Source organism: Rhinopithecus bieti, unplaced genomic scaffold (assembly GCF_001698545.2).
Source record: "Rhinopithecus bieti isolate Rb0 unplaced genomic scaffold, ASM169854v2 scaffold_21022, whole genome shotgun sequence".
Classification (NCBI taxonomy): domain Eukaryota; kingdom Metazoa; phylum Chordata; class Mammalia; order Primates; family Cercopithecidae; genus Rhinopithecus; species Rhinopithecus bieti.
This window is the reverse complement of record NW_016810401.1, coordinates 1,126,214-1,150,202: the sequence shown is the minus strand read 5'-3', so window position 1 is coordinate 1,150,202 and position 23,989 is coordinate 1,126,214. Positions and strand designations below refer to the sequence as shown.

The 23,989-nt window shown below is 46.3% G+C and overlaps 1 protein-coding gene across 2 annotated transcripts in view; it reads left to right on the top strand.

Annotated features, from left to right (window-relative positions):
• Nucleotides 1-3,924: 3,924 nt before the first annotated feature.
• CLEC4C (C-type lectin domain family 4 member C) overlaps nt 3,925-23,989 on the top strand; it is a 21,901-nt gene continuing 1,836 nt past the window's right edge. Inside the window, exons 1-6 of one of the 2 annotated variants that reach the window (XM_017891764.1) lie at nt 3,925-4,284; nt 5,601-5,759; nt 6,349-6,441; nt 12,308-12,418; nt 16,539-16,684; nt 23,828-23,943. In XM_017891764.1, coding sequence (XP_017747253.1) covers nt 5,729-5,759; nt 6,349-6,441; nt 12,308-12,418; nt 16,539-16,684; nt 23,828-23,943 — 497 coding nt within the window. In that variant the 5' untranslated portion in view covers nt 3,925-4,284; nt 5,601-5,728. The remainder of the gene's footprint in view (nt 4,285-5,600; nt 5,760-6,348; nt 6,442-12,307; nt 12,419-16,538; nt 16,685-23,827; nt 23,944-23,989) is intronic. The other variant, XM_017891765.1, reaches the window with a different exon arrangement.

The following is a 23,989-nucleotide window of genomic DNA, read 5'->3' as shown; positions in this document are numbered from 1 at the left end:
TGAAGCTCCGTCTCAAAAAAAAAAAAAAGAAGAAGAAGAAGAAAAGAATAGCATTATGTTCAAATAGCAACACTCCAGGGTTAATTGTCTTTCAATTAAATACACTCTTTTTTTTTCCGAGATAATTGGAACCACATGAAAGAAAAACAAAGATCAACTTCACCTGTTTCAGTCTTCCTAAAGAATTCTCTCTCTCTCTTTCTCTTTTTTTTTTTTTGAGACGAAGTCTTGCTCTGTCGCCCAGGCTAGAGTGCAGTGGTGCCATCTCAGCTCACTGCAAGCTCCACCTCCTGGGTTCACGCCATTCTCCTGCCTCAGCCTCTGGAGTAGCTGGGACCACAAGCGCCCACCACCACGCCTGGCTAATTTTTTTCGTATTTTTAGTAGAGACAGGGTTTCACTGTGTTAGCTACGATGGTCTCGATCTCCTGACCTTGTGATCCGCCCGCCTTGGCCTCCCAAAGTGCTGGTATTACAGGCGTGAGCCACTATGCCCGGCCTAAATACACTCCTTGTGAGAGCAACAGTGAACTTAATGGGGAATTCCACTGGAAGTGAGAAATAATAGAGTAATTAAAACACTTAACCCAGGCTGGGAGTGACAGGTCACACCTGTAATCCCAGTGGTTTGGGAAGCAGGTGGATCACTTGAGACCAAGAGTTTGATACCTGCATGGACAACATAGTGAGAGCCCTGTCTCTGCAAAAAACTATTTTTTTTTTTTTCTTTTTTTTGAGACAGGGTCTGTCTCTGTCCTCCAGGCTAGAGTGCAGTGGCAGGCTCTCAGCTCACTGTGAGCTCTGCCTACTGGGCTTAAGCAATCCTCCCACCTGAGCCTCCTGAGTAGCTGAAACTATAGGCGCGCACACCACCACATCCGGTTAATTTTTGTACTTTTTGTAGAGATAGGATTGTGCCTCGTTGCCCAGGCTGTTCTTGAACTCCAGGCCTCAAGCAATCTGACTCCCTTGGCCTCCCAAAGTGTTGGGATTACAGGCGTGAGCCACTGCACCCAGCAGATCTACCAAAAACTTTTAAAATATTAGCCAGGGTGGGGCGCAGTGGCTCATGCCTGTAATCCCAGCACTTTGGGAGGCTGAGGTGGGCGGATCACCTGAGGTCAGGAGTTTGAGATCTGCCTGGCCAACGTGGCGAAACCCCATCTCTACTAAAAATACAAAATTTAGCTGGGCGTGGTGGTGAGAGACTGTAATCCCAGCTACTGGGTAGGCTGAGGCTGGAGAATCGCTTGAACCCGGGAGGCGGAGGTTGCAGTGAGCCGAGATCATGCCACTGCACTCCAGCCTGGGCAACAAAAGCGAAACTCTATCAAAAAAAAAAAAAAATTAGCTGGGCATGGTGACACATACCTGTAGTCCCAGCTACTTGGGAAGCTGAGGTGGGAGGATCCCTTAAGCCCTGGAATTCAAGGCTGTAGTGAGCTGTGATTACACCACTGCACTCTAGCCTGGGACCCTATCTCTGACAAACACACAAACAAACCACTTAACTCTTAGATGCAGGGAGGCAGGAGTTGATTAACTTTTCCAAGGAGTTCTTGGGACATTAATTTTGTCTTTTTATTATTGTTATTATTATTTATTTTTTTATTTTTTTTGAGATGGAGTCTCGCTCTGTCGCCCGGGCTGGAGTGCAGTGGCCGGAGCTCAGCTCACTGCAAGCTCCGCCTCCCGGGTTTATGCCATTCTCCTGCCTCAGCCTCCCGAGTAGCTGGGACTACAGGCGCCCGCCACCTCGCCCGGCTAGTTTTTTGTATTTTTTAGTAGAGACGGGGTTTCACCGTGTTAGCCAGGATGCTCTGGATCTCCTGACCTCGTGATCCGCCCGTCTCGGCCTCCCAAAGTGCTGGGATTACAGGCTTGAGCCACCGTGCCCAGCCTTTTTTTTTTTTTTAAAATCAGATTACAGCATCCTATTTAGTCATATCCCAGTCAACGTTAACCATGCATATACAATGGAAACAGTGAACGTGTAGGCAGTCTAATGTACCCAGTATTTAGGATATGCCTGTGTCTCCTAGAGAGAGAATTATTCAGGGAGCACGTGGCAGGCACCTGTAATCCCAGCTACTCGGGAGCCTGAGGCAGAAGAATTGCTTGAACCTGGGAGACAGAGGTTGCAGTGAGTTGAGATCGTGCCATTGCACTCCAGGCTGGGTGACAGACCGAGACTTCGTCTAAAAAAAAAAAAAGAGAGTGAATTCTGCAGGAAGACTGAAACAGGTAAAGTTGATCTTTGTTTTTCTTTCGTGTGGTTCCAATTATCTCCCAGAAAAACCTTTTTATTTTATTTTATTTTATTTTTTCAGACAATCTCACTCTGTCGCCCAGGCACAGTCTTGACTCACTGCAACCTCCGCCTCCTGGGTTCAGTTCTTATGCTTCAGCCTCCCGAGTAGCTGGGATTACAGGTTCCCATGACCACACCTGGCTAATTTTTGTATATTTAGTAGAGACAAGGTTTTGTCATATTGGCCAGGCTGGTCTCCCAGAAAAACCTCTTGAACAGTGTACTTCTACCTACATGAATGTTTTTGAGTACAAAGCTCTGTATATTCTGGTGCTGTTTATGAACACAACAACATGCTGATTTATTTAATGCAAATATAGAAGTGAAAAAATTTACATGCTGAAAAATATTACCATATTTGATATTTTTATCAGTGTAAGACTTCAGTTTTGCTCTTGGCTTTCTTGACACTTATGTCATGGTCTGAATGCATATTGCATATACACAATAGGGCTTGTTTTTTTAATACTCTTGGAATCCTCCTGCCACAATGTAAGTAAATCCAGGCTAATTCACTAGAGGATGACAGACCAAAGAGAGATGTGAATCAGCCAGCCCCAGCCAGCCCACCAGCTTATTGCAGAGTGAGTTCAGCTGAGATGGAACCGATCCTATCCAAACCAGAATCATCCAGTGGAGTTTCACCCAAATTGCTGACTCTCGGAACTATGAACTAATTGAATAGCTGTGTATTTTAAGTTTTAAGTTAATTGATTATACAGCAAAACCTAACTGATGTCATGTCCTGATTCCAAACACTGGGTAGTCATGTTAAAAGAGCATCACTGGCCAGGCACACTGGTCTACACTGTAATCCCAGCACTTTGGGAGACCAAAGCAGGAGGATCACCTGAGCCCAGGTGTTTGAGATCAGCCTGGGAAATAACATAGCGAGACCCTGTCTCTACAAAAAATTTAAAAGATACCCAGGTGTAGTGACGTGTACCTATAGTCCCAGTTACTCAGGAGGCTGAGGTGGGAGGATCACTAGAGCCCAGGAGGTCAAGGCTACAGTGAGTGAAGGTCATGCCACTGCACTTCAGCCTGGGCAACAGACTGATACCCTGTCTCAAAACCAAAACCAAAACAAAACAAAATGGCTGGGCGTGGTGGCTCACGCCTATAATCCCAGCACTTTGTGGGGCTGAGGCGGGCAGATCACCTGAGGTTGGGAGTTCAAGACCAGTCTGACCAACATGGTGAAACCCCGTCTCTATGAAAAATACAAAATTAGCCAGTCGTGGTGGCGCATGTCTATAATCCCAGCTACTCGGGAGGCTGAGGCAGGAGAATCACTTGAACCCGGGAGGCAGAGCTTGCAGTGAGCCAAGATTTCACCACTGCACTCCATCCTGGGTGACCAGAGCGAGACTCCATCTCAAAAAAACAAAACAAAACAGTGTTTCTGTTTCCCGCTCAGTTTCCATCTCAGCTGAGCCAGCTGCACTCCACCTGGTCCTCAAGCTAATAGATTTCACTTCCCTGAAGGCCCACAAAATCTTTTTTTCTTTCTTTCTTTTTTTTTTTTTGTTGAGACAGAGTCTCACTCTGTCATCCAGGCTGGAGTGCAGTGGTGTGATCACGGCTCACTGCAATCTCTGCCTCCCAGATTCCAGCGATTCTCATGCCTTAGCCTCCTGAGCAGCTGAAATTACAGACGTGCGCCACCATGCTTGGCTAATTTTTTGTATTTTAAGTAGAGATGGGGTTTCACTATATTGGCCAGGCTGGTCGTGAGCTCCCGGCCTGAAGCAGTCTGCTCACCTCAGCCTCCCAAAGTGCTGAGATTACAGGCGCTAGCCACTACGCCCAGTCACAAAATTCTTTAAAGAAGGCAATTCCATCCTCCCTCAGGAACCAAGGGGCCACCTCACCCTCTTGTTACAGCAGATCCCACCTCCCACAGTCACCCTTCTCCCAAGAGCAATCTCTGTCTGACCTGCATGGTGCGTGGTGCCCTCCTGCCTCAGGCCGTGAGTACATGCAGCTAACCTGCTGTCAGTCTTATCTGTCCAGTGAGTGTTGTGTGTTCAGCCATCCCATAACCCTAGGGTGGGACTCCCTCCCTCATCAACCAGGAGAAGAGGAAGCCAGCAAACCGTCTACCAATTCTTATCTAGATTTGTCCTCTTTAGCTGCTGCTTTTGCAATACGCTGGTCATCCTCATAGCATTCTGCTAGAATGTCCACACCTGACCTGGGCCTACATGCAATTCTGCTTTTATTTTGAGAAAAGGATTTGTCATTCATTCTGCTTTTATAATTTCTTCTATTTTAAATTATTTTCTCATTTTGCCTTTGCTCCTTTCTTCTTAGCATTGTATATTCAAAGGAATACCCTCACACTCTACATTTTAATCCAAGACAGAGGAATGCAACAGGGAGAGCCCGAGGCAGGGGCAGAGGGATGTTCGGGGAACTGTAAGTGGGAGGTAGACAAGAGACCAAACTGGACTTTAAGTTGTTTCAGCAGGTATATAGCTTAGAAAGGATCTCATTGGTCTGGGTCCTAAAATAGCTCAATGGACGGCTGCTAACTCAAAACTTTTTTCTCACTACTCTACAATTAAATCTCAGTTGAACTCTGGGAAGATTCTGGAATACCTAGGTTATTTATTTCTCAGTGTCTGTTTCACCAGTAGTTGTAACCATCCTTCAGCCAAACATCTCCATTTGAGTAGCACAGGCTATAATGGATTTTCTCTAATTAAGATTACTCAGCAGTGGCCGGGCACGTGGTGGCTCACAACGGTGACCCCAGGACTTTGGGAGGCTGTATTAGTCCATTTTCACACTGCTGATAAAGACATCTGAGACTGGGCAATTTACAAAAGAAAGAGGCTTTTTTTTTTTAAATTTTTTTTTTGAGATGGAGTCTTGCTCTTGTTGCCCAGGCTGGAGTGCAATGGCAGGAGGTCAGGAGTTCGAGACCAGCCTGGCCAATATGGTGAAATCCCTTCTCTACTAAAAATACAAAAATTAGCTGGGCATGGTGGCGCATGCCTGTAGTCCCAGCTGCTCGGGAGGCTGAGGCGGGAGAATTGCTTGAATCCATGAAGCAGAGGTTGCAGTAAGCCAAGATTGTACCACTGCACTCCAGCCTGGGTGGCAGAGTGAGACCCTGTCTAAAAAAAAATTAGACCTGAACAGCCGTGAACTGTTTTTGATGTATTTCTCAATTTCCTCGTTTGTGTTTCCTTATTTCTGAACATGATGTATGTTTTAAATTGAAAGCTTTAGCTCACTGCAGAAAGTCTCCTAAGTCACATCTTTTCCTTTGCAAGAATAGGCGAAGAAGGATCGAAGGGCTTGGCTTGTTTGAAAGAACCAGATCCCCTAAAGTCACATCTTTAGGGAAAGTGATACAAGAGCTTCTGCACCTCCTGATAGAGGAAGTCCAAAGGGTGTGCACACACAATGGTGCCTGAACGAGAGCCTCAAGACCGAGGTGAGCATTCATCTTCTCAGTTCTAGGGAAGGTAGTATCAGCAGGATGGAGTGGGAAACAGGCATTGAGGTGATAGGGATGACTTTGGAAGAAGAAATAGACAGCTTTTTATACATAATAATAATTTCAGTATAGAAATAGGTATGGACCCAAGATACTTGGATCAGGGAAAGATGAAAGAAAAAAAAAAACAACTCGGGCCTAGAAAGCCTTAAAGGAAAATGAATTTGGTCAGGCGTGCAAGCACATGCCTAAAGTCCCAGCTACTCAGAGACTGAGGCAGGAGGACCACTTAAGCCTGGAAGTTTGAGGTCAAGGCTGTGCGATTCAAAGGTAAAGAGAGTAGGCAATTGGAAAGTACAGTTTACTCTGAATGAGTTTTGCCTGGATTTGTCTTGGGTTCCAGGGTACTAACTGGTCATTTGTTCTGAGAGAATTTCTGTAATCTCTTCTTGCTTTCACATTTTTTCTGTTTTAATTAGTTTTGATCATAGCCTGATTTTGTTGTTCTAAGATTTTTGGGACTCTGGCTTCCTGGGTCTTCGGCAGTGGAGATTATGACTGTGCATTTGTCTTGCTGATCTGACAGAGAAAGGAGTCTGGCGGTTCCAGCTGAAGGTCTGGTCTGTGGCAGTCGTATGCATCTTGCTCCTGTGTGTCTGTTTCACTGTGAGTTCTGTGGGTAAGTTCTTGGCTGGAGTGCAGTCATCTCTTGGTCCTTTTCCCAGTCCCATTCTATAGATTTCCTGAAGAAACAGTTTCCCCTTTCTAGACATAAAATGGCAACCCTAACTGAGAAGGCCATGTTTTTCATAAAATAAGTTATTACTATTATTCATTATTTTGGATAATTGTCTGTACTTCCAGCTTTCTTTACCTGGTTTTAGTTGCATTTTCCAAATGTGATCATAACTATCTTGGTCAGCTTGGGCTGCTGTAACAAAATACCATAGACTGGGCCAGGCGTGGTAGCTCACGCCTATAATCCCAGCACTTCAGGAGGCCGAGGCAGGCAGATCACCTGAGGTCAGGAGTTCAAGACCAGCTTGGACCATACAGCAAAACCCTGTCTCTACTAAAAATACAAAAATTGGCCGGGCGCAGTGGCTCAAGCCTGTAATCCCAGCACTTTGGGAGGCCGAGACGGGCGGATCACGAGGTCAGGAGATCGAGACCACCCTGGCTAACACGGTGAAACCCCGTCTCTACTAAAATACAAAAAACTAGCTGGGCGAGGTGGCAGCACCTGTAGTCCCAGCTACTCGGGAGGCTGAGGCAGGAGAATGGCGTGAACCCGGGAGGCGGAGCTTGCAGTGAGCTGAGATCTGGCCACTGCACTCCAGCCTGGGTGACAGAGCGAGACTCCGTCTCAAAAAAAAATAAATAAAATCAAAAAAATAAAAAAAAATAAATAAAAATACAAAAATTAGCTGGGTGCAGTGGCTCACGCCTGTAATCCCAGCTACTTGGGAGGCTGAGATAGGAGACTCACTTGAACCCAGGAGGCAGAGGTTGCAGTGAGCTGAGATGGTGCCACTGCACTCCAGCCTGGGTGACAGAGTAAGACTCTGTCTCAAAACAAAACAAAACAAAACAGAAAAAACAAACAGAAACAAAAAAACCCATAGACTGAGTGCGTTAAAAAACAGAAATGTATTTTCTGATGGTTCTGGAGGCTGGAAGTCTTGACATGAGGATGCCAGGATGGTTGTGTCTGGTGAGGTCCCTCTTCCTGGCTTACAGGTGATGCCCTCCTGCTGTGTCCTCACATGATGGAGGGAGTGCTAGCTCTTCACGGTTTCTTCTTTTTTTTTTTGAGACGGAGTCTCGCTCTGTCACCCAGGCTGGAGTGCAGTGGCCGGATCTCAGCTCTGCAAGCTCCGCCTCCCGGGTTTACGCCATTCTCCTGCCTCAGCCTCCCGAGTAGCTGGGACTACAGGCACCCGCCACCTCGCCTGGCTAGTTTTCTGTATTTTTTAGTAGAGACAGGGTTTCACCATGTTAGCCAGGATGGTCTCAGTCTCTTGACCTCGTGATCCGCCCGTCTCGGCCTCCCAAAGTGTTGGGATTACAGGCTTGAGCCACCGTGCCCGGCCACGGTTTCTTCTTATGAGAGTACTCATCTCATCATGAGAACCCCCCTCATCACCTCATCTAAACCTGATTTCCTCCCAAAGGCTCTATCTTCAAATACCACAAATTGGACCTTAGGGCTTCCACATATGAGCTTGGGGAGGACGCAATTCATTCTATAACAATAACTCCACTTTGCTGGGAGTGCTGATGGTAGGTACCATCTAGTTGATCTGCTCCTTTGTTTTAAAAAAAAAAAGTCGGCTACGCGTGGTGGCTCAAGCCTGTAATCCCAGCACTTTGGGAGGCCGAGACGGGCGGATCACGAGGTCAGGAGATCGAGACCATCCTGGCTAACACGGTGAAACCCCGTCTCTACTAAAAAAAAAAATACAAAAACTAGCCGGGCGAGGTGGCGGCGCCTGTAGTCCCAGCTCCTCGGGAGGCTGAGGCAGGAGAATGGTGTAAACCCGGAAGGCGGAGCTTGCAGTGAGCTGAGATCCAGCCACTGCACTCCAGCCTGGGCGACAGAGCGAGACTCTGCCTCAAAAAAAAAAAAAAAAAAAAAGTCTCGGCCGGGCGAGGAAGTTGAGGCTGCAGTGAGCCACAGTCTTACCACTGTACTCCAACCTGGGCAACAGAGAGAACCTGTCTCAAAAGAAAAAAAAAAAAAGTTTATACAGTGATACAATGGAAGAATAAACAAAGTAAACTATTATTTAATTGGTACTCCCTTTGCCAAGTTTTGTATTTTTGTGACACCTGAGAAATTTCCCAACTCTCTCGTTTACTATTTGGGTATCAACATGTGCTCTATTATCTAATATTATGATTAGAAACAGAAATGAAACATCTGTGAGGAAGTTACTGAATACAATGACTTCCTATGTCAAGTAAAACTGTGTTGATGATACAGTCTTCAGTTTCTTTCTAGTTGTAAATACATCTCACAGTTTTCAATGTAACCCTAACAAGCAGAATTATTACTAAGGTTAAACTTTGCTTTGCTTTTTATAACAAAGGGCAAGAGACAAAAGGGCTTAAAGATGTGATATGGTGGGGATGGTTGTCCCTTCCAAGTCTCATGTTGAAAATTTGAAATTTGGAAGGGACAGCTGTCCCTCGAAATTTGAAATCCCCGATGTTGGAGGTGGGGCCTGGCAGGAGGTTTTGAGTCATGCAGGTGGATCCCTCATGAATGGCTTGGTGCCCTCCTCAAAGGAATGAGTGAGTTCTTGCTCTGAGTTTGGGTGAGATCTGCATCTCCCCCTCACTCTCTCTTGCACCCTCTTGCCATGTGATATGCCGGGTTCCGCTTTGCCTTCCACTATGACTGAAAGCTTCCTGAGGCCTCACCAGAAGGCACCATGCTTACTGTACAATCTGCAGAACTGTGAGCCAGTAAAATGTCTTTTCTTTGTAAATTACCAAGTCTCAGGTATTCCTTTATAGCAATGCAAAAACGGACTAATACAAGATGGTTATTTAATTATTTGAGAGGAAAGAAGACATGCAAGAACTTACAGACATAAATTAAGAGAAAATAGAAGAGTTTGACTAGGTTTAGTCTCAAAATCAGAATGATGAAATACATGAATAAACAATTAAGTGAGGATAAGTGAAAAGTCAGATCTTGCTCTATGTGCATGCCCGTGAACAAAAGAGATCATTTTTAGTGAAAGATGTCTAAATGTCTCCAAAAGGTTAGGTTTTACCTTATATTTAATTTGACCCAAATGGTTTACTTACAGTTACAGCCATCAGAAAACTTTAGAAAAACCAAAAGACCTGTGATATTTCAGGATTAATGGAATTAGATGCTGTTACCTAGTAATCAACAAATGCTTACTGAACACCTACCATGAGCAGGCCACTTTTCTAGGTGCTGGGTATATAGCATGAATACAATGAAATTCCTTCACTAGACTGTATGTTATAGTAGGGGGAGAGCAAGATATATACACATGCAAACTTCTAAACAAACAAGATAAATTAATATAAGAAAGGGTTGAGGACATATTTTTTACTGGGCCTGCAGAGAAAGAAGCATGAGAAAAGAACAGTATGGCTTGAAATGGGATGAGAGAGGCATTGCAGACTTTGTAAGAGCATAAGGCTATTTTATTATTATTTATTATTTATTTTTTATTATTATACTCTTTTTTGAGATGGAGTCTCACTCTGTCGCCCAGGCTGGAGTGCAGTGGTGCAATCTCGGCTCACTGCAAGCTCCGCCTGCCGGGTTCACGCCATTCTCCTGCCTCAGCCTCCCGAGTAGCTGGGACTACAGGCGCCCGCCACCTCGCCCAGCTACTGTTTTGTATTTTTAGTAGAGACGGGGTTTCACCGTGTTAGCCAGGATGGTCTCGATCCCCTGACTTTGTGATCTGCCCGTCTCGCCCTCCCAAAGTGCTGGGATTACAGGTGTGAGCCACCACGCCTGGCCCATTATTTATTATTATTATTATTTTATTTTTTTGAGATGGAGTCTCGCTCTGTCACCCAGGCTGGAGTGCAGTGGCTCGATCTCAGCTCACTGCAAGCTCTGCCTCCCAAGTAGCTGGGACCACAGGTGCCCGCCACTGCGTCCGGCTAATTTTTTGTATTTTTAGTAGAGATGGGGTTTCACCGTGTTAGCCAGGATGGTCTCGATCTCCTGACCTCGTGATCCGCCCGCCTCAGTCTCCCAAAGTGCTGGGATTGCAGGCATGAGCCACCATGCCTGTCCTATTATTACTATTTTTGAGATGGAGTCTCGTTCTGTTGCTAGGCTGGAGTGCAGTGGCGTGATCGTGGCTCACTGCAACCTTCGCCTCCCAGGTTCAAGCAATTCTCCTGCCTCAGCCTCCTGAGTAGCTAGGATTACAGGCATGCACCACCATGCCTGGCTAATTTTTGTATTTTTAGTAGAGACGGGGTTTCACCATGTCAGTCAGGCTGGTCTTGAACTCCTGACCTCGTGATCTGCCCGCCTTGGCCTCTGAAATTGCCTGGATTACAAGGGTGAGCCACTGCACCCAGGCTTTTTTTTTTTTTTTTTTGAGACAAAGTCTCGCTCTGTTGCCCAGGCTGGAGGGCAATGGCAGAGTCTCTGCTCACTGCAACCTCCACCTCCCAGGTTCAAGTGATTCTCTTGCCTCAGACTCCTGTAGCTGGGATTACAGGCATGTGCCACCACGCCCACCTAATTTTTGTATTTTTAGTAGAGACAGGGTTTCACCATGTTGACCTGGCTGGTCTTGAACTCCTGACCTCAGGTGATCTGCCTGCCTTGGTCTCCCAAAGTACTGGGATTACCAGTGTGAACCACCATGTCCGGCCATAAGGTTTTTTTTTGTTTTCTTTTGTTTTTTTGAGATGGAGTTTCACTCTTGTCACCCAAGCTGGAGTGCAATGGCACGATCTTGACTCACTGAAACCTGTGGCTTCCGAGTTCAAGTGATTCTCCTGTCTCAGCCTCTTGAACAGCTGGGATTACAGGCGCCTGCCACCATGCCTGGCTAGTTGCTTTTTTTAAAATGGAGTCTTGCTCTGTCACCCAGGCTGGAGTGTAATGGTACAATCTCGGCTCTCTGCAACTTCCACCTCCTGGGTTCAAGCAATTCTCCTGCTTCAGCCTCCCAAGTAACTCAGATTACAGGTGCCCGTCACCATATCCAGCTAATTTTTGTAGTTTTAGTAGACCATGTTGGTCAGGCTGGTCTCGAACTCCTGACCTCAAGTGATCCACCAGCCTCAGCCTCCCAAAGCACTGGGATAATAGGTGTGAGCCACTGCGCCTGGCCAGCTGGCTAATTTTATTTTTTATATTTAAATATAAATAAAAATATTTTTATATTTTTGGTGGAGACGGGGTTTCACCAATGTTTTGACAGGCTGTCTTGAACTCCTGACCTCAAGTGATTCTCCCACCTCTCTGGGGCAAGTCGGAGATTCGCAAGCTCAGTCCTCGGGATTAACAGGCGTTGAGTCACTGTGCCCGGCACAGCATAAGGATTGTATATCGCACAACCCTGGAGGAGCTGCACCCTTGAATATACACAGGGCATGCCTCACCGCTGGGCGCCCGACGGCTCCCACGGCGTCATAGTAATCTCTCATTGCAGCTAGAATGGGAGTTTTAGGTTAGAGACAGGGTCCTGCGTAACGCGCATGTTGCGGGGGCAGTTCCCGGAGGTCATAGGGATACTTCGAGAACCTCATCTCGCGCTAACACGGTGAATACCACGCTCTCTAAGAAAAATACAAAAAAAATTAGCGGCATGGTGGCGGGGCACCTGCTAGCGATCTCTCGACTCTCACCGGGAGGCTCACGGCACGGAGAACAGCAGTGAACCCAGGAGGCAGAGCCGTGTGCAGTGAGCTTGAGATCACCGCCACTGCAATCCAGCCCGGCGACAGAGCAAGACTCCTGTCTCCAAAAAAAAAAAAAAAAGAAAAAAGAATGAGAACTAACTCTGCTTTCTCTTTCCCAGTGAGTCACAATTTTAGGTATAGCAAAACTGTCAAGCAGCTGTCCAAGTTACAAGAGTATCAACAGTATTATCCAAGCCTGACCTGCATCATGGAAGGAAAGGACATGGAAGGTACAACTCTGCAATGAGCAACAAGACTTCCCTTGCTATTAACCAAATTCCTAGTCTGATGGTTTATTATCTTCAGCACTAAAACTATCAACTGAGGCCTGGTTTTTCCTACTGCACTCTTTATCTACTTGGTGTCTTAAATAGACACCTCAGGCCGGGCGCGGTGGCTCATGCCTGTAATCCCAGCACTTTGGGAGGGTGTGGCGGGTGGATCATCTGAGGTCGGGAGTTCGAGACTAGCCTGACCAACATGGAGAAACCCTGTCTCTACTAAAAATACAAAAAAATTACCTGGGCGTGGCGGTGCATGCCTGTAATTCCAGGTACTCGGGAGGCTGAGGCAGGACAATCTCTTGGACCCAGGAGGTGGAGGGTGTGGTGAGCTGAGATCATGCCATTGCACTCCAGCCTGGGCAGCAAGAGTGAAACTCTGTCTCAAAAAAAAAAAAAGGCCAAGCGCAGTGGCTCATGCCTGTAATCCTAGCACTTTGGGAGGCTGAGGCAGGCGGATCATGAGGTCAGGAGACTGAGACAATCCTGGCTAACACAGTGAAACCCTGTCTGTACTAAAAATACAAAAAATTAACTGGGCGTGGTTGCAGGCGTCTGTAGTCCCAGGTACTCAGGAGACTGAGGCAGGAGAATGGCCTGAACCTGGGAAGTGGAGCTTGCAGTGAGCCAAGATCGTGCCACTGCGCTCCAGCCCAGGCGACAAAGCGAGACTCCGTCTCAAAAAAAAAAAAAAAAAACCTCAAAATTAAAGTATCAAACAAGAGTCCTCAGACTGTCTCACTTTCTCCTGCTACCATGAATACTAAAGCTTAAAACTCGAGAATCATTCTTAGCAGTTTCTCTTCACTTATCATCTTCACCCCCACATCCAATTAATCACTAAGTTCAACAGTAAATACATCCCTCTCCCTATACAGTTCTGAATTAATTGAAAAATAAATATACACAGGATATAAATATATACAGTTCTGAATTAACTGAAAAATAAATATACACAGGATATAAATATATACAGTTCTGAATTAACTGAAAAATAAATATAAGAATAAAATTAGACTGGGCGCGGTGGCTCAAGCCTGTAATCCCAGCACTTTGGGAGGCCGAGACGGGCGGATCATGAGGTCAGGAGATCGAAACCATCCTGGCTAACACGGTGAAACCCCGTCTCTACTAAAAAATACAAAAAAACTAGCCGGGCGAGGTGGCGGGCGCCTGTAGTCCCAGCTACTCGGGAGGCTGAGGCAGGAGAATGGCGTAAACCCGGCAGGCGGAGCTTGCAGTGAGCCGAGATCCGGTCACTGCACTCCAGCCTGGGTGACAGAGCAAGACTCCGTCTCAAAAAAAAAAACAACAAAATTAGCTGGGCATCGTGGCACATGCTTGTAATCCCAGCTACTCGGGAGGCTGAGGCAGGAGAATTGCTTGAACCCGGGAGGTGGAGGTGAGCCGAGATTGTCTCATTGCACTCCAGCCTGGGCAACAAGAGTGAAACTCCATCTCAAAAAAAAAAAAAAAATTACCCAGCTATGTTGACATGTGCCTGTAGCCCTAGCTACTTTGGAGGCTGAAGTGGGAGCATCAGTTGAGCTCAGGAGGTTGAGGCTGCAGTAATAAGCGATTACACTGCTGCACTCCAGCCTGGGTGACAAAGTGAGACCCTGTCTATAAAAAGATAACAATAAATAAAAAATAAAATTATCAGCTTTATTGATGGTAAAACCGAATCATGAAATATGGCTTAGAGTGAGGCCAAAATGTTGCTCCCTAGTCCAGGCCTACTCACCTCCTGAGGGATAATTGGTTAGCTGTGTCTAGAATCAGGGACTGCCTACAGCCTCGTGTGCAGAGCCAGAGAGAGACAAGTTCTACATCAGAAATGTCTTAATGGCCTTAATCCTTTCCAGGAAGAAAACATGGACCCAAAGGGCATCAAACTGTTATTTCAAGAATGAAATCATTCTCTACTTATAGGGAAAAACTGTGCGGGGTAAAAAGATGACAAGAGCTTCTTCCTCAGAACTACCATAGGAGGCCAGGCTCAGTGGCTCACGCCTATAATTTCAGCACTTCAGGGCAGCTGAGGCCAGTGGATCACTTGATCCCAGGAGTTCTGGACCAGCCCGGGCAACAAAGCAAGACACTGTCTCTAGAAATAATACAAAAAAAAAATTAGCTGGATTAATAAAAAAAAAATTAGGTGGTGCACCCCTGTGGTCCCAGCTACTTGGGAGGCTGAGGTGGGAGGATCGCTTGAACCCAGGTCAAGGCTGCAGTGAGCCATGATTATGCACTCCAGTCTAGATGACAAAGCACGATCCTGTCTCTAAAAAAAATTTTAAAATATTTATTTTGGTATAATGTATGCCAAAATCTAAAGAAAAACATTTTGACATGCTCTACATTGTCACTGTTTGTTAGAGGGAATTTGTATAATCTGTTTTGTGCTGACAGTGGAAAAACTGGTGCTTCCAAGGAGAGACAGATCTTTTTCAGGACTTACTGCTCTTTTTTTTTTTTTGAGACGGAGTCTCACTGTGTCCCCCAGGCTGGAGTGCAGTGGCGCGATCTTGGCTCACTGCAAGCTTCGCCTCCCGGGTTCACACCACTCTCCTGCCTCAGCCTTCTGAGTAGCTAGGACTACAGGCACCCACCACCGCGCCCAGCTAATTTTTTTTGTATTTTTAGTAGAGACGGGGTTTCACCATGGTCTTGATCTCCTGACCTTGTGATCCACCTGCCTCGGCCTCCCAAAGTGCTGGCATTACAGGCGTGAGCCACCGCGCCCGGCCACTTACCGCTCTTAAGTGTTTTGCATATATTATGTCACCTCAACCTCTCAAGATTCTGAGTAAGAAACATTCCCATTTACAAATGAAAAGAAAAATATTTAAGGCATAGAGTGGTTACATAATTTTCCCAAAATTACAGCACCGAAAATGAGGTTGCAACCCAGATCTGTCTTATTCTAGACTCATTCTTTAAAATGAGATGCTAAATTCTAAATGATATTTTTATCTACAATTATTAGTGGCAAATATAACATTGTCAAAGTTATTTTTGCTGAAGATGTAGACATGGTTCATATATGACCACCAATAAATGATGAGAACCTTAAGTTAAAGTATTTGTCTTAGCCGGGCGCGGTGGCTCACGCTTGTAATCCCAGCACTTTGGGTGGCCGAGGTGGACGGATCACGAGGTCAGGGGATTCAGACCATCCTGGCTAACACGGTGAAACCCCGTCTCTACTAAAAAATGCAAAAAAATTAGCCGGGCGTGGTGGCAGGTACATGTAGTCCCAGCAACTCGGGTGGCTGTGGCTGAACCCGGGAGGCAGAGCTTGCAGTGAGCGGAGATCGTGCCACTGCATGCCAGCCTGGGCGACAGAGCGAGACTCCGTCTCAAAAAAAACAACAAAAAACTGTGTGCGCGCTCTCTGCTCACTGCAAGCTCCGCCCCCCGGGTTAACGCCACTCCCCCGCCTCAGCTTCCCGAGTTGCTGGGACTACAGGCGCCTGCCACCACACCTGGCTAATTTTTTGCATTTTTAGTACAGACGGGGGTTTCACCGTGTTAGCCAGGATGGTCTCCATCTCCTGACCTCGTGATCTGCCCGCGTTGGCCTCCCAAAGTGCTGGGATTATAGGTGTGCGCCACTGCGCCCGGCAAGTATTTGTTATTAAAATAATTTTTGTGGGTTTAAAGCAGGGCCTGGAAAACTAAGGCATGGGCCAAACTCAACCAGCTGCCTACTTTTGTAAATGATATTTTATTGCCATATTCTTTTTTTTGTTTGTTTTTGGTAACATATTGCCAGTTGTTGCTTTCATACTGCAGTAGCAGAGTTGAGTAGTTGCAACAGAGACCGTATGGCCCCCAAATCCTAAGATATTTACTATCTGGCCCTTTGCAGGAAGTTTACTGGTCCCAATATAGAGTGAAATGATCTACAGATTAGTAAATACAGCAGTAAATGAGTTCAGCTTTGGAAAAATCCATGGAGATCCATAGATGAAAACTAATTAAACCTTAGCGAGCTAAGCTTATAATTTTATGTGAGGAGAATTCTCTGTTAATATTTTTTCTTCTTCTATACTCCTTTGGGAAGATTGGAGCTGCTGCCCAACCCCTTGGACGTCATTTCAGTCTAGTTGCTACTTTATTTCTACTGTGATGCAGTCTTGGACTGAGAGTCAAAGTAACTGTTCTGTGATGGGGGCTGATCTGGTGGTGATCAACACCAACGAAGAGCAGGTATGTTCTAACAGGCAGCTAATCTGTTTCCTTTCTTAACTGATAGTCTTTGTTTTTCTTTTTGATATGGAGTCTTGCTCTGTTGCCCAGGCTGGAGTGGCACGATTGCGGCTCTCTACAACCTCTGTCTGTCGGGTTCAACCAACTCTCCTGCCTCCGCCTCCTGAGTAACTGGGACTACAGGCGCCTGCCACCACACCCGGCTAATTTTTTGTATCTTTAGTAGAGACGGGGTTTCACCGTGTTAGCCAGGATGGTCTCGATGTCCTGACCTCGTGATCTGCCCGCCTCAGCCTCCTAAAGTGCTGGGATTACAGGCGTGAGCCACCGCGCCCGGCCCTCCCACTTCACTAATCTTTTTCAACTATGTCTAATCCTGCTATTAAAACCATATATTAACATCTAAATTCAGTTATTGTATTTTTCAAATCTAGAATTTATCTTGCTTCTCTTTCAAATATGCTGTCAAACTTTATAATGTTCAACGCTTACGCTTATTTTTTGTTGTTGCTGGGTTTTTTTTTTGAGATGGACTCTTGCTCTGTCGCCAGGCTGGAGTGGCTCAATTTCCGCTCACTGCAACTTCCGCCTCCAGGGTTCAAGCGATTCTCCTGCCTCAGCCTCCCTAGTAGCTGGGATTACAGGCAACCACCATCATGCCCAGCTAATTTTTGTATTTTTAGTAGAGACGGGGTTTCACCATATTGGCCAGGCTGTTCTCAAACTCCTGACCTCGTGATCCACCCGCCTTGGCCTTCCAAAGTGCTGGGATTACAGGCGTGAGCCATGGTGCCCGGCCAGTTTTTTTTTTTTTTCCTTTGAGACAGAGTCTTGTTCTATCGCACAGGCTGGAGTGCAGTGGCGAGATCTCGGCTCACTGCAATCTTCGCTTCCTGGGTTCAAGCGATTCTCCTGTCTCAGCCTCCCGAATTGCTGGGATTACAGGCACCCGCAACCACGCCCAGCTAATTTTTGTATTTTTAGTGGAGATGAGATTTCGCCATGTTGGCCAGGCTGTTCTCGAGCTCCTCACCTCAGGTGATCCACCGCCTTGGCCTCCCAAAGTGCTGGGATTACAGGCATGAGCCACTGTGCCCAGATCTTCTTTTTTTATTTTTTTGAGACAAAGTCTCTGTCACCCCAGGGTGGAGTGCAGTGGCGCAATCTCGACTCACTGCCACCTCTGTCTTCTGGGTTCAAGTGATTCTTTGACTCAGCCTCCTGAGCTGCTGGGATTACAGGTGCATGCCACCATTCCTGGCTAATTTTTGTATTTTTAGTAAAGATGGGGTTACACCATGTTGTCCAGGCTAGTCTCGAACTCCTGGCCTCAAGTGATCCGCCTGCCTTGGTCTCCCAAAGTGCTGGGATTATAGGCCTGAGACACCATGTCTGGCCTATAGTATGTTTCAAATTATCCTTGTGTGGTGGATGTTGTACTTGAAAAATTATTTATAAAAATAATTGGAGGCCAGGCACAGTGGCTCATGCTTGTAATTCTAGCACTGTGGGAGGTTGAGGCGGGTGGATCACGTGAGGTCAAGAGTTCGAGACCAGCCTGGGCAACATGGCGAAACCCCTTCTCTACTAAAAACACAAAAATTAGCTGGGCATGGTGGCGCATGCCTGTAATCCCAGCTACTCAGGAGGCTGAGGCAGAAGAATCACTTGAACCCAGGGGGCGGAGGATGCGGTGGGCCGAGATCATGCCACTTCACTCCAGCCTGTGCGAAAAAGCGAAACTCTGTCTCAAAACAAACAAACAAACAAAATTGGAAGCCTAAGATATTATTCGCTTCCAAAGAGTATTTTCTTTCTTTTTTTTTTTTTGAGACGGAGTCTCGCTCTGTTGCCCAGGCTGGAGTGCAGTGGCCGGATCTCAGCTCACTGCAAGCTCCACCTCCCGGGTTTATGCCATTCTCCTGCCTCAGCCTCCCGAGTAGCTGGGACTACAGGCGCCGGCCACCTCGCCCGGCTAGTTTTTTGTATTTTTTTAGTAGAGACGGGGTTTCACCGTGTTAGCCAGGATGGTCTGGATCTCCTGACCTCGTGATCTGCCCGTCTTGGCCTCCCAAAGTGCTGGGATTACAGGCTTGAGCCACCGTGCCCGGCCCCAAAGAGTATTTTCATTTGCTTTTGCCACATGCCTTGGCACAAGTCCTACAGTACATTATGGCAATTTCAGGGCCTGAAATTTCTACAATCTCCAAATGATTCAAAGCCAGATCATAATCTATATGAGGTCTGATTTACTGCCTATTTACCCTTACCTCTTTCTTGGCTCTGGACTCTAATTTTTTCCTAACCCTACAAAGTTTTCAAAAGTGCTGTTCATCCTGTCTCCCCAGCCATGTTGTAAACTTTTATTTGTTTTGACTTCCTATGCCACACTTAGCACAGAGTCTGAGCAGACAATAGACTGCTTAAATGTTCAATAAAAGAATGAATAGATAAATTGATATGGTGGAGAGGAGGGAGGGAAGTACACAAACCACTAACAATGTCTCATATACGTTCATGTACATTCAAAATAATCTGAAAACCTATGTCAAAATATATTTTCTTATTTGTACAACATTATTTGAGGCCTGGCGAGGTGGCTCATGTCTGTAGTCCCAGATACTCAGGTGGTTGCGGCAGGAGAATTGCTTGAATCTGGAAGGCAGAGGTTGTAGTGAGCCGAGATCATGCCACTGCACTCCAGCCTGGGTGAGAGAGCAAGACTCCATCTCAAAAAGAAACAAAACAAAACAAAATGTATGACGGCTGGGTGTGGTGGCTCACGCCTGTAATCTCAGCATGTTGGGAGGCCAAGGCGGGCAGATCACTTGAGGCCAGGAGTTCAAAACCAGTTTGGTCAACATGGTGAAACTCCATCTCTACTAAAAATACAAAAATTAGCCAGGTGTGGTGGTGCGCACCTGTAGTCCCAGTTACTCGGGAGGCTGAGGCATGAGAATTGCTTGAACCCAGAAAGCAAAGGTTGCACTGAGCTGAGCTCACACTATTGCACTTCAGCCTTGGCAACAGACCAAGACTCCATCTTAAAAAACAAACAAAAAAAATTGGCTTTCTAAAATTTCATTATAGACCTCTATCTTTCTTGTCATACAGAACATGTACTGCTTAAGAATACTGGCTCTAGAGTTAGAACTCTGTTATTTATTACTTGTGTGACCTTTGACAACTTTATCTTTCTAAATCTGTGTTTCCTGAGACTTAGTAAAATGGAGACAGCAACACTATCTTCCTCACAGTAGTAGTCGTAAGATTTAAATGAAGTAACTTGTGCAAACTCATGGTGTAATATTTGGCATATAGTAAACAATAACTAATTTTAACTACTACTATTATTATTATAAATATCTTAATTTTAAAGTGACCTGTGGCTGGACACGATGGCTCACGCCTGTAATCCCAGCACTTTAAGAGGCCTAGGCAGGCAGATCACCTGAGGTCACGAGCCTGAGACCAGCCTGGCCAACATGCTGAAACCCCCTCCTCTACTAAAAATACAAAAAGTAGCCAGGCGGGATGATGCACGCCTGTTATCCCAGCTACTCAGGAGGCTGAGGCAGGAGAATCACTTGAACCCGGGAGGCGGAGGTTGCAGTGACCCGAGATCGTGCCACTGCACTCCAGCCTGGGTGACAGAGTAAAACTCTGTCAAAAAAAGAAAAAAAAAAGTGACCTGAAGCATTTGGAGTGTGCATGCAAAGTTGTTTTTTATTTTTGTGCAGGGGGTGGGTTTGTATTTTTTGGACACAGAGTCTCATTCTGTCGCCCATGCTGGAGTGCAATGGCATGAGCTCGGCTCACTGCAGCTTCTACTTCCCAGGTTCGGGTGATTCTCATGCCTCAGCCACTCGAGTAGTTGGGATTGTAGACATGCACCACTATGCCTGGCTAACTTTTGTATTTTTAGTATTGACAGGGTTTCACCACGTTGTCCAGGCTGGTCTCGAACTCCTGGCCTCAAGTGATCCACTTGAGGCCTGCCTCGGCCTCCCAAAGTGCTGGGATTATAGGTGTGAGCCACTGTGCCCAGCCCAGAGTTTATTATTATTATTATTATTATCATTATTATTATTTTTCTTTTGAGACGGAGTCTTTCTCTGTCGCCCAGGCTGGAGTGCAGTGGCACAATCTTGGCTCTCTGCAACCCCCGCCTCCTGGATTCAAGCGATTCTCCTGCGACAGCCTCCCAAGTAGCTGGGATTATAGGCGCCCACCACCTCGTCTGGCTAATTTTTGTATTTTTAGTAGACACTGGATTTCCCCATGGTCTCAAATTCCTGACTTTAGGTGATCCACCTGCCTCGGCCTCCCAAAGTGCTGGGATTACAGGTGTGAGCCACCGCGCCTGGCCTAATTATTTTTTGGTAGAGATGAAGTCTCACTATATTGCCCAGGCTGGTCTCAAACTTCTGGCCTCAGCAGTCTTCCCACCTTAGCCTTCCAAAGTGCTGGGATTACAGGCATAAACCACCACAGCACAAAACTTTTAGATAATTTTTTTTTTTTTTTTTTTTTTTTGAGACGGAGTCTTGCTCTGCCGCCCAGGCTGGAGTGCAGTGGCCAGCTCTCAGCTCACTGCAAGCTCCGCCTCCCGGGTTCACGCCATTCTCCTGTCTCAGCCTCCCCAGTAGCTGGGACTACAGGTGCCCGCCTCGTCGCCCGGCTAGTTTTTTGTATTTTTTAGTAGAGACGGGGTTTCACCGTATTAGCCAGGATGGTCTCGATCTCCTGACCTCGTGATCCGCCCGTCTCGGCCTCCCAAAGTGCTGGGATTACAGGCTTGAGCCACCGCGCCCGGCCTAGATAAATTTTTAAACTTTAGCATCCTGAGGTTGCGGGGCCGGGGGAGGAATGTGCTGTTCAGCCCTTCTACTGCCTTTTCTGCATCAGCAAACTTTCCCTAGAGAGAAAGGGGCCATGATTTCCAGGCACATCTTCCTTGCTTTTCATTCTCTCTGGGTTCTTGACCTGGTAATTTTTACTATTTTGTGACCTTTTGAGACATTAAAGTTTTTTGCGTTTCATCCAGCTTATGTAGTTGATTTTGCCAAGAAGTTTGGTCCAAATTACTTAGTCCACCATTATTGAAAGTAAAGTAGAAGTCCCGCTACATTCAGTGTTGATACCAGCATTGTTATCAACCATTTATATAACATGTAGTTATATAGAAATACTTAGAAACAATTAATTGCCTCACAGAGAAGAAATATTATGAGGACTTGCGAAAAAAATTAAATTGCAAGAACTGACAATCAAGAATTGATATGGGGCTGGGTTCGGTGCCTCATGCCTGTAATCCCAGCACTTTGGGAAGCCGAGCCTGGCGGATCACATGAGGCCAAGACAAGCCTGGCCAACATGACAAAACCCTGCCTCTACTAAAAATACAAAGATCAGCCAGGTGTGGTGGTGGGCACCTGTAATCCCAGCCACTCAGGGGGCTGAGGCATGAGAATAACTTGAACCTAGGAGGTGGAGGTTGCAGTGAGCTGAGATTGCATCACTGCACTTCAATGTGGGCAACAGAATGAGACTCTGTCTCAAAATAAAATAAAATACCCTTTCCTGGCTGGGTGTGGTGGATCAAGCCTGTAATCCCAGCAGTTTGGGAGGCCAAGGCAGGAGTGTGGCTTTAGCCCAGGAGTTCGAGACCAGCCTGGGCAACATGGCCGAAACCCCGTCTCTACTAAAAATACAAAACTTAGCGGGCCATGGTGGTGGATGCCTGTTATCCCAGCTACAGGAGGCTGAGGTAGGAGGATTGCTTGAGTCTGAAAGGTTGAGGCTTCAGTGAGCTGAGATCACGCCACTTCACTCCAGCCTGGGTGACAGTAAGACCTTGTCTCAAAATAAATAAACAAATAAATAAATAGGGGGTGGAGGGCAGAGAGAAACCTAAAGATATACTAATTCAACTCCCTTTACAAGACTATATTAGGAGCGAGGGAGAAATTTCCTCACAATATGCAGAGCCTTGAAGAATGCTGTCACTTAGCAAAGAAATAGGAAAGCAAGTGTGCCATGAGGATTTATGATGGCCACGGCTAGAGCATGCTCCTGTACGTGCCAAACATCATGCCCACAAGTGATGTCTTTGATCCAGCCCTGCTCAGCCAGAGGCCTCTGCTCCTGGGCAGGAGCCCTCCTCTCCTTTTCTTCTTTTCTTCCTATGGCCATAAGAACTCTGTTCAACTTGAGTCCCCCCAAAGGCTATTGTAAGAATTAAAGAAAGGGGAAAGAAATATGAAAGGCGGCCTGCCAGTCAAGACAGGTTTATTTTAGAGAAAATAAACCTGAGAGGAGCCTCTGGCTGAGTTTGGTCAAGGGCACACTCTCTTACAGACTAAGAGTTTTTTTTTTTTCTGAGGCAGAGTCTCACTCTGTCGCCCAGGCTGGACAGCAGTGACGAGATCTCCGCTCGCTGCAAGCTCTGCCTCCCGGGTTCATGCCATTCTCCTGCCTCAGCCTCCTGAAGAGCTGGGACTACAGGCGCCTGCCACCGCACAATTTTTTTTTTTTTTTTTTTGCAGAGACAGTGTTTCACAGTGTTAGCCAGGATGGTCTACATCTCCTGACCTCCTGATGTAGGCCGCCCGCCTAGGCCTCCCAAAATGCTGGGATTACATGCATGAGCCACTGCACCCGGCCCAGACAGACTAAGAGTTTTTAAGGATTCAGGGTGGGAGAGTTTATCAGAGGCTTGGGGGACTGCTTCTGTGTCTCTTTGTTGTGCTTATCTGGGAGAAAGAGTTGTGTGTCTGTTCCCATACATCTTTCTGCAGCTGCAGGCATATCCCCCGGAGTCTGCTTTTAGCTTTCCTATCTTAGTGCACCCAAAGGGAAAGGAATGTGCTTATTAAGGCCCACTGTTTTACTGGGGCCCATTGTATGAGAAGGAAGCTTGGCAGTTACCCAAGAGACTTTCCCCCCACCTCCCTCTGTGCCTGAGCTGTCTTATCTGTGTTTTACTGTCTGCTCTTTCTGTCTGCTTGTAGTCAGAAGAGAAGTGATTTCCTTGAAATGCATGAGGCAAGAAAGGGAACTGGAACTTAAAATGGCGGTATTTGTCTGAGATGAGGGTGCTCCTGCTCTATCAACTATGACTCTTCCGTTTTCTTCCCTCAGGATTTCATCATTCAGAATCTGAAAATAAATTCTGCTTATTTTCTGGGGCTGTCAGATCCAGAGGGTTGGCGACATTGGCAATGGGTTGATCAGACACCATACGATAAAAATGTCACGTGAGTATAGAACTAGGTCTATTTGACATCAAGGGTTGTGCTTTTT